At 42.8% G+C, this 16480-nt stretch overlaps 3 protein-coding genes across 4 annotated transcripts; 1 reads left to right on the forward strand and 2 right to left on the reverse strand.

Moving 5' to 3' along the window:
• Positions 1–28: 28 nt before the first annotated feature.
• Positions 29–8834, reverse strand: LOC139376376 (PWWP domain-containing DNA repair factor 3A-like). The gene is made up of 12 exons (XM_071118890.1): positions 8736–8834; positions 6070–6338; positions 5209–5641; positions 4161–4231; positions 3990–4075; positions 3796–3856; positions 2398–2473; positions 2248–2295; positions 1826–2070; positions 1397–1606; positions 853–941; positions 29–752 (listed from the first exon to the last, which is right to left on the reverse strand). Exons 1-12 carry the CDS (start codon positions 8737–8739, stop codon positions 674–676), a joined length of 1671 nt encoding a protein of 556 aa, XP_070974991.1. The 5' UTR covers positions 8740–8834; the 3' UTR covers positions 29–673.
• A 2167-nt stretch (positions 8835–11001) lies between these two features.
• Positions 11002–13902, forward strand: LOC139375753 (uncharacterized). 2 transcript variants are annotated; one of them, XM_071117571.1, is made up of 2 exons: positions 11002–11233; positions 11526–13902. In XM_071117571.1, the coding sequence occupies exons 1-2, from the start codon at positions 11177–11179 to the stop codon at positions 12168–12170; spliced, it is 702 nt and encodes a 233-aa protein (XP_070973672.1). In that variant the 5' UTR covers positions 11002–11176; the 3' UTR covers positions 12171–13902. The 2 variants fall into 2 exon arrangements, 1 of the variants encoding a protein (XP_070973672.1); XR_011627839.1 differs by having other exon boundaries at positions 11096–11233; positions 12901–13230.
• A 1320-nt stretch (positions 13903–15222) lies between these two features.
• On the reverse strand, positions 15223–16442 carry LOC139377087 (uncharacterized). Its single transcript, XM_071120128.1, has 4 exons — positions 16242–16442; positions 15924–16100; positions 15593–15689; positions 15223–15380 (listed from the first exon to the last, which is right to left on the reverse strand). Exons 1-4 carry the CDS (start codon positions 16440–16442, stop codon positions 15223–15225), a joined length of 633 nt encoding a protein of 210 aa, XP_070976229.1.
• Between the last annotated feature and the right edge of the window lie 38 nt (positions 16443–16480).

Raw genomic sequence — 16480 nt, forward strand, 5'->3', positions numbered from 1 at the left:
TACATGACCATAGAATAAGACTGGAATGTTCAAATATGACTATTTATTTAAAAAAGAGCAGACTTTTCCATAGAAAAATAGAGTAGTGTCTTTAATGTCCTGAATTTACAGTTGAACTGTCTAAACGGGCGACCATGTTGGATCAAATACGGTTGCAGTGGGTCTAAAATGAAGTCCCAGTTTCAACCAGCGGCATAAGTCTTTCTGAATGATACGAGGTCCCACCCTCCCAGGAGTTCCGTGTTGAAGCTGTAAATCTTGACCAGTCGATCACAGATTTCAGATGATTTGACAATGACTTGATAATTCAACATAGTTTTGTTAAATCACACCACTGCTAGCATGTACAACAGCAGTTGATTGTCCTCAGAGCCACATTTAGAGACCGTTATATATGGTTCTTATTGTCTGCGATAGACCAGTGTCCTGGCCAGAGGGTGTACTTGTATATCAAGCTGCTTCACGGTACAGAAAAAGGCTTCTACCTTACTGGCTGTTCTTTCTTGGACAAGGCTACTTACTTATTTCCTGTCCTATAATGCTTAGAAGCATCATTTGATTAGGACACTGGCATTCTGAGGCTGCATCCCAAATGGCACTATTCAAACTACTTTTTACCAGAACCCTATGGCCCGTTTAGTCTGAGGGTTGGAAGCCAAGTAGACTGTTATGTTCAGTGTGCAGGATGCTGACGGATCGATGCTTTCGTCTTCATCTGCTGCTCGATCATCGCATCAAACTCCTCTCTTTCCCTGAGGAGAGGAAGGAAAGAGAAGAAAGCAGATTTAGACCCAGAAATAAATGTAACGGTGTTAGCCTTTAATTCAGTGAGCCAACACACTAACCACTTACCTTTTACTCAGACAGGGCCCTTTCAGGTATTTGTCTTCTGCCTTCACCAGTGACAACTCGTCTACTCCGGCTATGGCATAGATAATAGCCTACACAAAAAGACATCACACTTCAGAATAATAACTCATTTAAGACACACTCTAGCTATTTATAAACTTTTCCTGTTGAAAAACAATAGTAATAAGTATAAAATAAGTATAAACACAGTAAACACACTTAAGGGTAAAACAAAAGTTGTTTTTTTTGACAACTGCACACTTCAAGGATTAGGGCATTCAAGGAGTTGGTCTGATGTCATCAGCCTCCCTCCTTGCTTGCTTGAGGAACAATAGAGAACAAAATGTCATACCTGGACCACCTGGACCACCTATTGAGAAGTGCCTTTTGTTAAGTAAATCAGGTGTTAAATGAGGTGAAAAGGGGACTGGAGTAGGACTTCTAACATCACTTCCAACAATAAAGAATGGTATTAAAAACAGACAGCAAAGAAAGACACGTGTTTCGATGGACAATAAAGTTGTATTCTATTCTACAGCATTCTGACCTCTGGTAACAGCACGTCCAGTACCAAGCGGATGAGGTCTACATCGGCCAGACAGGGTGCGGTGAGGGGGGCGGTCTCGTACACCCCTCTCAGGTACTGGTACACCTGGTCCAGCTGCTCCTCGTCCTCCAGGTACGTGTCCACAACTGACCGACTGGCTGCCAGGAACCAATGCAGCCACTTAGACTGCTGCTGACCACTGATTACGCCCTGGGGTTAGAGAGAGGGTTTATCTTCTACATGTAGAGCTACTCAAGTTTGGAGACCATATTACATACAGAGAAAGATGGAAGGATAGAGAATGGACAGAGAGAGGGGGATGGAGAGAAGATACTGACAGGCAAAGGAGAGGGACGGACAGATGGAGAAAACAACTACTATACTGAGTGCCTGGGAGAGAGAGAGAGAGGCATCAGCATGGTTACTCACTAGAAGGCGTGTCTCCACCCGGCGCTGCCTGACGACGAAGTCCACCAGTTTCTCGTTGGCACGGTTACGTGCAGCCTTGGAACGGTCAGGCAGCAGCTTCCTCCTCCTCTCCTCCTCCTGCCGTTTGCTGCCCTCCTGATCGTCCCCTTCCCGGTCAGAGGTTACGTACTGCTCCTCCAGAATTAGCTTACTGGGGAAGGTGAGGTCTGAGGTGCCCCGGGGGTAGCACCTTCTCACTGGGCAGCCTGGGGGAGGGATCATACAGGTAATGTGTTGATCCATCTAACCTTTATCTCAGTCACAGAGAACACATTATGTGGTACTAAAGACCTGTTTAAACAGGACAGACAGCATTTGAGATGACTTGTGGGAATGTCACTGTATCAACATCAGAAAACATCAGTGAACGGACATGAACTTACTTATGTCATCAGAAAAGTATTCAATGAAGGAACCGGTGAAGCCGCATCCTGCAAAGACAATACAAACATTAACAACAGTAATGGGGAATATAACATTGAGTATAATCTGGATCAAGGTGCTCATTCTAAGAGAAGTGCAGAATAGTTTACCGATACGGATTCTATAGTCGGCTATCAACGCCAGACACCATTTGATGGCAGCATCATACTTCTCTCTGGCTTTACACTACAGACAACAGGAAACATCAACACAACGGTCACCAGAAATGTTGACAAAATATACACTGAACAAAAACATCAAACTATTTCAAATATTTGACTGTTACATATGAGGAAATCAGTCATCAGAAATAAATGCATTAGGCCTTAATCTATGGATTTCACATGACTGGGAATACAGTTAAGCAATATGTTGGTCACAGATACCTTTAAAAAAATAATAATAATTGAGCGTGGATCAGAAAAACAGTCAGTATCTGGTGTGACCACCATTTGCCTCATGCAGCACGACATCTCCTTCGCATAGAGTTGATCAGGCTGTTGATTGTGGCCTGTGGAATGTTGTCCCACTCCTCTTCAATGGCTGTGTGAAGTTGCTGGATATTGGCGGGAACTGGAACACGCTGTCGTACATGTCGATCCAGAGTATCCCAAACATGCTCAATGGGTGACATGTCTGGTGAGTATGCAGGCCATGGAAGAACTGGGACATTTTCAGCTTCCAGGAATTGTGTTTAGATCCTTGCGGCATGGGGCTGTGCATTATCGAGCTGAAACATAAGGTGATGGCGGCATATTGATGGCGGCATATTAAATGCACGACAAAGGGCCCCGGGATCTCGTCACGGTATCTCTGTGCAGTTGAAACCGTGATTCATCCATGAATTGCACATTTCTCCAGCCTGCCAGTGGCCATCGAAGTTTCATCAGCTGTCCGGTTGGCTGGTCTCAGATGATCCTGCAGGTGAAGAAGCCAGATGTGGATGTTCTGGGCTGGCGTGGTTACATGTGGTCTGCGGTTGTGAGGCTGGTTGGACGTACTACCACATTCTCTATAACCATATCGGAAGGGGCTTATGGTAGAGAAATTAACATTCAATTCACTGTCAACAGCTCTGGTGGACATTCCTGCAGTCAGCATGCCAATTGCACACTTCCTCAAAACTTGAGACATCTACAGCATTGTGTTGTGTGACAAAACTGCACATTTTAGAATGGCCTTTTGTTGTCCCAAAAACAAGGTGCACCTGTGTAATGATGCTGTTTAATCAGGTTCTTGATATGCCACACCTGTCAGGTGGATGGATTATCTTGGCAAAGGATAAATGTTCACTAACAGGGATTTAAACAAATTTGTCCCAAAAAATTGAGAGAAATAAGATTTTTGTGCAAATGGGACCATGTTTTTGTTCAGCGTATATATATATATATGATAATGCACAGCCCCATGACTCAAGGATCTGTACAAATATATATCTGTATCTATATTATATATTAGTTCTGTGGAGTCAGTATTCTTAAGAAACTGTTTTCTTCAGTTACCCTTACCACTAGCTGATCAGCCTCTTCACAGTCAAAAGGCTTCAATGTTTTTAGGGACACAGAAAAGCTTTGAAAGAAACACAAAAAGACAACAGTTAATATTGGAGCGCGGAGGCTAATCGGGCAATCAGGGAATGGACACCAGTTACAGCTCATAGGGAATGACTGTGGGAAGGGCTGCACAGAGTTTTGGTTCCTACCCTTTTCGTATCCTCTTTTTGTCAAACAGCAGGTCGTCAATAAACACAATGCTGGCTTTCTTCAGCCTATGGTTCACACTCTTCACCTATGGAGTCAAACAGTTTCTAGTTCAGTTACTACTGATGACTATTCAAAATTAGTTTAGTTGAAGCACAGCAATCAATACTCACCATTGCCGGCCAGAAAGGATAGTTTCTAAATTTGCACCAAACACATATTCCTTCCGTTATGGACAGTGGCTCTGAAAGAGACAAATAACTACGGTTATTTGAGTTTTAATTAACAACTCAACATAAGCTATAGTACACATGCAGGAAGGCATCATATCATCAAGGGAGTTAACCAACGCGCTCTCTCTCTAACACACCAAACCACCCCCCACGTGCATCCACATGCGCTTGTTGATTTTGTCTATCCCCACCAGACACGTTCATGACACGCAGGTTAAAATACCAAAACCAACTGTGAACCCACTATATTAAATTGGGGACAGGTCGAAACACACATGAAACAATGATGGACATTTAGCTAGCTTGTTGCTGCTAGCTCATTTGTCTTGGGAGATAAACATCAGGTTGTCATTTTACCTGAAATGCATATGGTCCTATTTTCTTTAAAGCTGGATCTGTGTAGAATTTTGACCCATTTTGAGTCATACAGAAATGTGTGTTCTCTACTCCGACAATTAATCGATAGATAAAACAGGAAAACTAGTTTGACTCATCTTTCAATCACCCACATTGGTTAGCATGCTTGTGAAAACCAATGAGTAGATGGGAGAGGGGGGACTTGCAGTGCTTCAGGCAGTGCTTCAGGCATCTCAATGTTAACGCGCGCGAGCAGTTTGGGTTAAATTATTGAATAACATGTAGGGCCCGGCCCGGACGATATCAGTATCACAATATTTTTTCCATGGCAAAAATGAAACCACGAAGCAGTCAAACTCTTTGGCCCCTTAAAAACTTGCTTTATGTAAAATATTGTGTGCTATAGTTTGGAAAACAAATAAATGTGACTCTGGATGACAAACATTATATTTTTTCCAAAATTAGGGCTGTTTTCCTACAGAAATGAAATATGCTGTGTTTTGTTTCCTTGCCACGATACTAATGAGTATCGCAATACTGGTATTTCCCGGCCCTAATAACACGCATGTGTACATGTATTTAGCTATGCTTGCCCACGCAACGTAGCCAGTCTAGTCAGCACGTTACTCACTTGTGTTATTTAAGAAACTGGGTAGATCTTCCTCATCGTCTTGCTCTTCCTCCTCTTCAAGAGTCAGTGATGTTACACGGTCTTCCTGTACGCTTAACTCGATGGAGAGGTCTGAGGACAGGGAGGCATCTCCTGTGTCTGTGTCTGGTGAGTCTGACTCCTGCAGCTCAAACCTTGGTCTGGAGCGTGGCTCAGTGCTGGTAGTGTAACCGCTCTGCAGGCCAGCTCCCTCTGCTGTCTGGCCCTTCCTGCTTCTACGTCTGAGTTTGGCTGGGGGGCCTTCCTCAGAGCTGAAGGTCTGGGACCCTCCCTCTGCTGCAGCCTTCACCTTCTTCTTACCACCCTGAGTCTTCACTCCCTTCACTGTAGCCGAGTTCTTTGGCCTAACTCTGGGTCTACCCCGAGGTTTACTACCGGGTAAAGCTAAGTGTGTCTGGGAGAGATTACATATATTTTTTTAACAATTTTGTATTGAACATATGAATACTGGGATTTCATTTTAAACATAGGCAAGAGAGAAGGTTATATAACGGTGATTACTTTTAAACACTGACCACAATCCTGAGCACTATTCAGTGTTTGACCATTCACCTGACAACGTAATATAGTGTTAAAGGAAAAGGAAGGAGGTGACCTGAGGTTCATGATAACTTGTTTTTGATAAGAGGAAATACAGTGCATTCGGAAAGTATTCAGACCCCTTTCCTTTTCCCACATTTTGTTATTCTAAAATTGATTAAATAAAACATTTTCCTCAATCTATACTCAATACCCCATAATGACAAAGTGAAAACAGGTTTTAACCTTAAAGGTTAAATAAATAAATGTTTCTAATCAGTGATGAAGATGATAATACAGTACCTTCTCCAGAGGGCTTAGTTCCAACAGCTTCCAGGGGGTGATAGGTGAGGCGTTCTGTGGGCCCAGTCCCAAGTGAGTCAGGGAGGCAGAGAAGGGGTTGTCTGTTCCTGTGGAGGATCTGGGGTGAGGGCCTGGCGTGGAGCTAAGAAAGAGCTGCTGCTGGACCCGCTGAGGTCTGCCTCTGACTCTCTTAGGCGTGTTTGGTGAGAAGGGGATGCCAGAAGGGCTGCGAGTAGGAGAGAGGCTACTCTGCAGGCTGGAGGAGAGGTCTGCAGACAGTACAATGAGTGAGGATGGGACATCGGAGTCTACCTTTTGGGTCTGTGATTTTTTTATATATTTTCTCTTTGGAAGCCCAGGAGAACTGAATGTGGGAGAGGAAAGGTTGAGGGAGAGGTCTGCAGATAACACAGGGAGTAAGGAGAGGACTCCTGAGTCTACCTTGTGGGTCTTTGATTTCTTAGTATATTTCCTTTTTTTTACAGTCTCCTCCTGTGACTGTTCCGTGTCTCGTAACTCTACCTTATGCTTCTGCGATTTTTTGGATGTCTTTTCCCCATTTCTCACGTGGTCATGTGAGTCCTCCTTATGCTTCTGAGATTTTTTTGTGTAGTTCCTCTTTCTCACGGTCTCTTGTGATTGGTCAATCCCCAGTGACTGTTCTACGATATGGCTTTGTGATTTTTTCGATTCCACCTTGTTTACCTTATTCGTCAGCGATTTCATAGATTTATTTTTTCCAGTCTCTGGGGATTGTGACTGGTCAATCTCCTGGGTCTGTGATTTTTTTGTATATTTCCTCTTTTTCACAGTTTCTTGTGAGTGGTCTACCTTGTGGGTTGAAGATATTTTAGACACCTTTTTCCTTTTTGTTACCAACTCTTGTGACTGGTCTACCTGGTGTGTTGGTGATTTCATAGTTGTCTTTTTCCCATTTCTCACAGTCTCCTGTGGCTTGTCTCCCTTATGGCTCTGTGTTTTTTTTGTAAATTTCCTCTTTGTTACCATCTCTTGTGACTGCTCTCCCTTATGGGTTGGAGATATTTTAGAGCCCTTTTTCTTTTTTGTTACAGACTCCTCCTGTGACTGGTCAACCTTAGGGGTTGGTGATTTTATAGATGTATTTTCCCTATTTCTCACTGTCTCACTCTTCTGTGACTGGTCAGTGTCCCTTGGCTGGCCTACCTTATGGCTCTGTGATTTTTTTGTATATTTCCTTTTTTGCCCAGTCTTTTGTGTCAGGCAATTCTCTTGTCCTACCTTAATAGTCGGTAAGGGTTTAGATGTATTTTCCCCATTTGTCACGGTCTCCTGTGGATGATCGACCTTATGAATTTGTGATTTTTTTGCCGCCTTTCTCCCATCTTTCAGATTCTGTGGTGACTGGCACAGAGTCCTTTGCTCTTTGGCACATTTGCTTAGAAATATCCCAGTGGCAGTGATACTACCAGTGGTTAGAACATTAGGGCCTGTTAGGTCTCCTTGTCCAACAGAAGCACTGGAGAGATGGGGCCCATCCTTACTCTGTCCCTTATTGGCGCTCTGTAAGTCCAAGGCAGGACATGGTGGTTCAAAGGTGGCCTCAGGTATCACAGGTGAGCTGGGTGTCAGTGTCACAGCCTCTGTTTGGTCTTCTGGCTGTAAACATGGATGTGTAGCTGTCGGGGAATGGGCCTGGTGGATATGGTGTTCTGTGTCAGTCTGGGGTTCCTTGTGTTTCCGTGGCCTCCCCCTCTTGCGACGTTCACCCTGTGGCTGTGATGCATCAAAGGTTCCTTTCTCTGCTGTCCTCTTTTTTGGGGGTGAAACAAGTGTTTGAGATGGGCAAGAAGGGTTGGTTGAAACGGCTGGGATAGCAGAGCTGGTTCCTTCCCCATCCCCAAAGCAGTGTGTGGGAGACGGAGGGCTAACTCCCAGCTGTGCAGTGGCTGTCTGCTGGTCGGCCCAAACCGAGGTCTTCTGTGTGGAAGAGGAAGAACTGTCCTCTGGAGAATTCATGTTCAGGGCCAGGCAAGCTCCAGTGCTTCAGCTCCTCAGGAGGACAAAGCTCATCATCTTGAGCTGTGGTGGAACCATGCAGGATGTGAACAGGTTTATTCTTTGTGTTGATCAAATAAAGCCATGTGAATTTCAGAGAGGGGTGTAATCTTAGGGCTTGTTGTGTGCATATAAGAAACATTTGAGCAAAAATCTGTTCTGCTAACCACAGCTTGTAAATAATTGAAAGTTCTGCTTTGCTAGCTATAACAACATACCTAAACGCTTTTGCGTGTAACTAGCTAGTTGTGGGGATTGTGGGTTTACCATCGACAACAATACCAACAGGTAGGTCAAGTAAATTAACTAGCAACACATCTGTTGTCGACACTCCACTGATCAGTCTCGTCGAAATGTCACAGCAAAAATGATCGAATGAGATTACAGACAGTTGCCTAGCTTTGATAACTTTTTGTATTTACTTTACATCCGCATATGCATGCACACCGTGTTTGCTGGTCAAGCAACAGTAGCAAGCTAACGATAATTATATCGCATACTCTGTACTGGCTAATCAGATAGCTAGCTACTGTATCGGATTGCAATTATTATTTCGCTAACAACCCAGCAAGAAATAATAGTAGCATAGAAGGTTCCAAATACTGATTTGTATAAAGATGTATACATACACATAGACACAGCAAGATAGATGGAATACTTTCTTCTAGATACTTGAAAGGTTGCAACTCCTCTCAGCGTCTCGTCAACAACTCTTAAAAAAGTCGTTCCGGGTCACGGAATTTCGAACATTTTCAAAATAAAATTCGCCCACCTAATAGTAGAAAAGTGTCAATGACGTGTAAATAATTGTTTAAACATTAACATTGTTCATATTTAAGTGATATTTGCATTACATTTTGGTTGTAATAAATGTTCCAAGGTCAAATAAATTCCCCCAATGCGAATCACTGTATATGGAATACATGTTGGCTTGTAGAGCAAAAAGTATCCTGGGGACCTTACTAAAAGTATTGTAGGGGATAGTCAGTAGTGTCTGTAGAATGTATATATGGTGTCATTTCATGTGGCTCTAAATAATACAGTGTGTTGCTGGCCTTTTACTGTGGTCAAATAGCTTAAAATGGGGGCTAAAATATAAACAAATGATTCTATGTGCAGAGGGAAAAGTGTGGTTGGGAGTACTCAGTAAGGTCTGTATAAACCACCTTCAAATGACCAGGTGCCATCTATGGTCCTGAAGTCAATGCCTATACACACTAAACTATCAACACTCAAATAACAAACCCATAAGGCAATTTTTTTTTGTCAAAACAAAAATCTAATTTATTTACAATTTAAACATAATCAACATCAACCAGGCTATAGGGACACAGTCACTTCAGTCACCAATTGTATCAAATGTGTCAGTTAAAATTCATGGTCATACATTGCTATATTTTTACCGTATAGTGTCCAGGCACCCCATTATTAAGCTATTGGGCCACAGTAAAAGGCCAGCAACACTCAGAGTCCCATGAAATAACACCATATATAGATTCCACAGACCCTACTAGAATAGTTTTTTCTCTATAAGCCCATGTGTAATTTATAGACCTAGTGTATTGCATTGGGACCAAAGGAGTGGGTGGAGTAGAAAGGGCTGCTGGGTATTTAGACCACAGTCATTCAAGAAATAACACCATCTATAAACCCTAGTCTAGTGCGACATCAATAGGGTTTGTAGAATATGATGTTCTTTACATTCATTTACTTAAGCGCCAAACATTTACCAATTTATTTATTTTTATTTTACCTTTATTTAACTAGGCAAGTCAATTAAGAACAAATTCTTATTTTCAGTGACGGCCTAAGAACAGTCAATGAGCTCCACGGCCTAGGAACAGTCAATTCTGCTCCACCTTATAATGTTATGTATCTTATATGGAGTAGTAATTGTCTTTAGTTTTAACATTATGCACTACGTAAAGCTGCACAAAATTATTGATTTCATGTCATACACAGCGTTTTACCGCAGACTTTTATTGTGAAGGCAAATCAGAAAACCGGAAGTTTTAATATTTCTACCAGGACACTAATGTTGCTGCCATGACGCTAATGCAACTCTTGAGCCAAAACACAACTTAATATCGTAGGGTTTTGCGCCCTTTGATTCATGGCATATGTAGCACATTACACTGAATTTAGGAACAACGCAATTATATTTTCCTTTATTTCAAGACAAGTTGACAACATTAAATATTCAGGCAGAAAACCAAAATAGGAAAGGAATTAAAAGGAATTTAATGTGACTGTAACAAACTAGTGATTAAACATTAGTGTCTGAGACAATAATAAATAAATAAAACATAACAATAAGAACAAATTCTTATTTACAATGACGGCCTACCGGGGAACTGCCTTGCTCATCATCATAATCGATCGGAATATCTAGCAGGTAAGATCACTGTGTTAGGCTACAGGTAATAGTCATCCGACGCACGGTTCGGTTAACAAGATTTACAGTGTAGCTACGGTAACGCTAACACGTTAGTAAACTGGTGTTTTAACACTGACACAGGTTAACGAAGTAACGTAACTTTAGCTAGTTTAACGTCCGATGACTCAGACCATCAAAATAGTCTGTTAACCTCACTATTTTCATACTAATCTGGAGTTATTATTTTCATTAATGATGACGCTTAGTTGATAGCGATAATAGATAAGTAAAACAAAGGATGGTGTTTAATCTATTGATCTAATTAAGTTAATAGTTCAACTTTTCAGCCCTTCCAGGCCTGTATTTTAAGTATTTATAGCGATGACTTGCATTTTAAATGATATACAGGCCTAACGTTACACGGTATGTCTCATGTGATATGATCACCTGTTCTTTGGGGATTGTATCATCAATACATTATTTCTCATGTGGGAAATGTTGTTGTGTTATGATTTCAGGGAGAGATGTATGCCTTCCCAAGGGATGGCAAAGCATTTTGCCTGATGTGGATCATAAGTGGATGACCAAGGCGTTGTTCAGGTGGTCGGGGAATGGGATTCCAGAGATGGACTTTGCCAGGGTTGACAAAATGTGGTGGGACTGCCCTCCACCACCATCTGCAGCTCAGTAGAGATGGAAAGATACTTTGCCGATCCTCTGCTGCTCTGGATGCCCAGGAAGCTCTGGCAGGTAAAGTTGTATTGCCCACATTCTGTGCAGTAGGAAGGTCATCAGTTGGAACATATGGTTCCTTACACTGTTCCACGCGAAATACACTGGTAATGGCAATGTAATGTAAATAATAATCTAATGCAGCTTTTATATTTAATACAAAACAGCAACACATTTCTCTTTGTGAAATGTTATTATAGAATTATTCCATTCTCAGTCCAGTGTATTCTCATATTTATGTAGTTTGTTTTCTTTGGGGGAGCTGATAGGTTTGAAGTACCTCTTTGATCAGACTGGTTTGGTGCTGCAGGATCACAAGGCTGCCATTGAGGAACTGGAGACAGGTGATCCTGATGTCCAAGGGGAGGATGATGAGGGCTTTGTGGAGCTTGTGGAATATCAGGACCTGACAGTTCCTGGGCTGGAGACAGCCCTGCCTCTTGGTGGCACCTGTCGTCCTACTCCCACCCCCTCTACCAGCATCCAGTCCACAGCTGCATCAGTCAGTCCCCTGTCCTCCTCTCCTGTATGGGCTACTCCACCACCTGGGCCTCTGTCCTCCACACTTGGGCTCGTCCTTCCCCTGTCCTACGTTCCTGTACGGGCTACTCCACCACCTGGGCCTCTGTCCTCCACACTTGGGCTCGTCCTACCCCTGTCCGGGCTACTCCACCACCTGGGCCTCTGTCCTCCACACTTGGGCTCGTCCTTCCCCTGTCCTATGTTCCTGTTCGGGCTACTCCACCACCTGGGCCTCTGTCCTCCACACTTGGGCTCGTCCTTCCCCTGTCCTATGTTCCTGTACGGGCTACTCCACCACCTGGGCCCCTGTCCTCCACACTTGGGCTCGTCCTTCCCCTGTCCTATGTTCCTGTTCGGCTACTCCACCACCTGGGCCTCTGTCCTCCACACTTGGGCTCGTCCTTCCCCTGTCCTACGTTCCTGTTCAGGCTAACGTTACGCCTTAGTCCATGTACCATGAATATTCTTTTAAAAGCGTGAATTGGCTCTGGCAGTCAAAACAGCCAAATACTCCATCTAAAGTATTGGGATAGTATAATGTTTTGTTGTTTGGCTCTGTACTCCAGCACTTTAGATTTGCAATGATACAAAGTGCAGACTGTCAGCTTTAATTTGAGGGTATTTTCATCCATATTACAGCACTTTTTATTATAGCACTTTTTGTACATAGTCCCCCCCATTTAAGAGGACCCAAAAGTATTGGGATAAATGAACTTATGTGTATTAAAGTAGTCAAAAGTTTAGTATTTGGTCCGTTATTCCTAGCACACAATGATTACATCAAGCTTGTGACTCTACAAACATTTGCTGTTTGTTTTGGTTGTGTTTGAGATTATTTTGTGCCCAATACAAATTACTGATAAATCATGTATTGTGTCATTTTGGAGTCCGTTATTGTAAATAAGAATATAATATGTTTCTAAACACTTCTACATTAATGTGGATGCTACCAGGACTACCGATAGTCCTGATGAATTGTGAAGAATGATTAGTGAGAAAGTTACAGATGCACAAATATCATACCCCTTGTCATACAGCATGTCTTGGGGGTATGTTGAGAGGTAGCTTGTAAGTAAAAATTTCATTGCACTGTTTACACCCCACTGTATTCTGTGTATATATATGATGATTAAAATTGGATTTGATTTAATTTGATTTGACAGAGAGGATGCTTGCCATTTCAGGAGACGGTTCTGAAAGAGTACACCAGGGCTATATCTCTGGATAAGTTTGGCCAGGAGGGCTTCTGAGGAGAAGACCTTCAAGTAGGTTGTTGAAAATGCTCTGTGGTATGCTGGGTATTTGGTGGCATTGATGAAGAGTGATGCAAAAAAACATGCTGCCAATCAGATGACTTTGTAGTGGTCCCACCATCCAGCATCCAGTCCACACCTCTACCCGCATCCGTCCTCTGCTCCTGTACGGACTACTCCACCACCAGCTGGTTCTCTCTCCGTGGCCTTGACACCTGTGCTCTGCTGGGCCTCTGTTCATGATCTCCACACCTGTGCCCGGCTGGGCCTCTGTTCATGATCTCCACACCTGTGCCCGGCTGGGCCTCTGTTCATGATCTCCGCACCTGTGCCCGGCTGGGCCTCTGTTCATGATCTCCACACCTGTGCCCGGCTGGGCCTCTGTTCATGATTTTCACACCTGTACCTCTGTTCATGATCTTCACACCTGTGCCTCTGTTCATGATCTCCATACCTGTGCCCGGCTGGGCCTCTGTTCATGATCTCCACACCTGTGCCTCTGTTCATGATCTCCACACCTGTGCCTCTTCATGATCTTCACACCTGTGCCTCTGTTCATGATTTTCACACCTGTGCCCGGGTGGACCTCTGTTCATTATCTTCACACCTGTGCCAGTCCCGTCCTCTGCTCCTTATGGGCTGGGCATTCTGATGGAGCCAGCGATCACTCTTCGTTTTCAGTTAATTATATATAATTGTAATTATTTGTGTTCAATTGTTTGTCCCTCTGTGGTGTTTATTTAATTAACTGTAATACAGCATCATTTGTCATTGACCTATTACTAAAAAGTATTCTCCCCATACTCTTAATTCACTCTGAGCACAAAAGCCATTAGCTGAATTCTCTAATTACATTTTGTTTTGTTCAATTAATGTCTTTGAATGCTCCATTGTATAAACTATTTAATGTTCCTGCTTGTGTGCTTTGTGTACTGATTTCAAACAGTTCGAGTACATTTGTCATTCTCACGTCTTTCTCCAATTCTGTGACTTCAATTACTTTCTTGATTTACAATCAAAACAACTCCGCCAACATTACGCTTTCGATGTGAACTTGATATTAAATGTATAAATTAAGCCGTTTCTCTTATTTGAGATGAACCAGATTTAACTCCTGTGGTGTTCAGGCTTAACACATTCAGGCTACCCTTCTATAAATGTGAATCCTGAAGAGGGTGAGCGATTTGACCAAAGGTGACAGGTTTTCATAATAAAAAGTTATGGATGACAGATTTACGGGGTGAGAGGAACGAGGATTGTCGGATGAAGCCCGATACTTTTCTACTCAGATTGTCAGGGTAGGGAAAAGAAAGCATTAAAAAACCATGCAAGGCTACATACAGCAGCCTCGTTGGGATTCGATACACCGTCGGCATGGGCGAGTATGTTCGTTCTTGGTAGAAAATGACGCCCGAATTCGTTACACTTTAATTCCTGGTGTCGCAACCTCGACTGATGAGCTAGATCTTTGGCCCAACGCTCTAACCATTAGGCTACCTGCCGCCCCACATAGGGTTCTGGTCATAGCTGGAAAATGTTACATGTTATTCCATCACAATCATGTCATGAGTGTAATACTGTAGTGTGAAAAATACACGGGGGATTAGAAATGATGCAGAAAATGACATTGATAGAACCCACCATCTATCTGTAATATTAAAGCTGAGCTACTCCCAGGAAGGAGTGTTTTATCCACAGAGGAATAACACAACACAGACACATGGCAAAGCAGTGCAACATGTTTCCAACCCTACAGAAAAATATAATATATAACAGTACACACAGAGCACGGTGAAATAAGTATGTGTTAATCACATTAATTAATAAACCCTTCAGATTAACAATGAGGCCCTCATATTTCTCTCCTCACAGTCAAAAAGCACTGGATGACAATCCTGAGAGAAAGTAGGAAAAAAACGACATTAGGACACCGATAAACTAAAGCAATTGCAAACTATTATGCCATGTTGGTTTGATACAAGCCTGCATATATGAGGTTATCAATCATAGTGTGTATGAGCAATAAACAGAAGTGATTCTTGTGGTGAATTACCATTGATCTTGCAACCTCTTCTTTCCCTGAAATACAAAACATAACGTCCTTTTTAAGATATTTGTTTAGTGGAAATGAAACTGAACAATAACGGGAATGCTGGTGTCTACAGCACAAATACAGTTTTTAGTGAAGTTTTTTGTATTTATATATATTTTTACATATGAGCTGCTGTATACTCACATTTGTGTCATCATATAGTGTTTGCTGGACTCGCAGGCTTTCATTTGACTCATTGCTGCCACCGCCTGGCTATTTGAAGCATCACATGAAGCAGAGCAGGAGTGGGACTGGTGGACAGCTTGGGTGAAGTTGAATCGTAACCACTCAAAATGGTCTACAGTAATAAAAAACGGAACATCTTCCAGTGTCATAAAATAACATTTATAATGTAAGATATGTTGGTTATTCTGTAATCGCTATCACGAGAGGGATATGATTTATGGCCAGGACACTGTCTCAATGGGACTTTGCTTAAATAAAGGTAAAAAAATAAAATAAAATACATGTGTATATATATATGTATTCTTTAATCCAGTAATACCGTACCTCTCTGTAGACTCAGATCTAGGGACATATTTCTCTGTGTGTCTCTGTGCAGGAAAATAGCACTCCTTTGTGCTGTTTCATTCGCATGCAGCATCGCCTGTGTACAAAGCAAATCTACAGTCACTGACAATCTATATGATGTTTTAGAATAGATAGTTTTGACCAAAAGTTTTGATGCCAAGGAGTTGTATTCTGAACATGAACAGCATACAATCTATAGTCTATGTATTCTGAACATCAACAGCATACAATCTATAATCTATGTATTCTGAACATGAACAAGGATGTCAAACATGTGAATGTCTAAAATGACATTGGAGGCTACACTCACATTCTCCTGCAGGCTGAGGCTCAGGGATACGTAATTCTCTCTCAGTCTCTCAGCGACAACCTCCATCTCCTGCTGCAGTGTGGTTTGGATCTCCTGGCTCAGCCTTACAGACTCCAGCAAGGCCTGCTTTTCCTTCTCCCACACAACCTTCGCCCCCTCCATCTTCTCCGTCAGGGACTGTGTAACAGAGTTAAGATTGTACCGGTAAGCTCACAGCAAGCACTGGCTCGAGCTCTTGTACAGACAGTGTACCCTGGGTTGTACCCAGATACGGAGGGCACCATACTGCTGAACAAGCAGGCACACTGTGGTCCACACCTGTTGGGCTACGTTGCACTGGGCCACGCCCTTCATGTGAGGAGAGGTGGCCCACACCACGATAACGATGAGGGAGACCATGGACCACAGGGTCAGCAGTGCCATCACCAGGTTACAGCAGGTCCCGGATGACTTGGAACTCTTGGAACGAGCCATGGTGTTGAAGGGAGCTGTGGTTGCGCTGGGAATGACAAAGATCATATCCCTTGTCGGTTATGTCTGACAACAGAGACAGACAG

The sequence above is a fragment of the Oncorhynchus clarkii genome, chromosome 20 (assembly GCF_045791955.1).
Source record: "Oncorhynchus clarkii lewisi isolate Uvic-CL-2024 chromosome 20, UVic_Ocla_1.0, whole genome shotgun sequence".
NCBI classification, from domain to species: domain Eukaryota; kingdom Metazoa; phylum Chordata; class Actinopteri; order Salmoniformes; family Salmonidae; genus Oncorhynchus; species Oncorhynchus clarkii.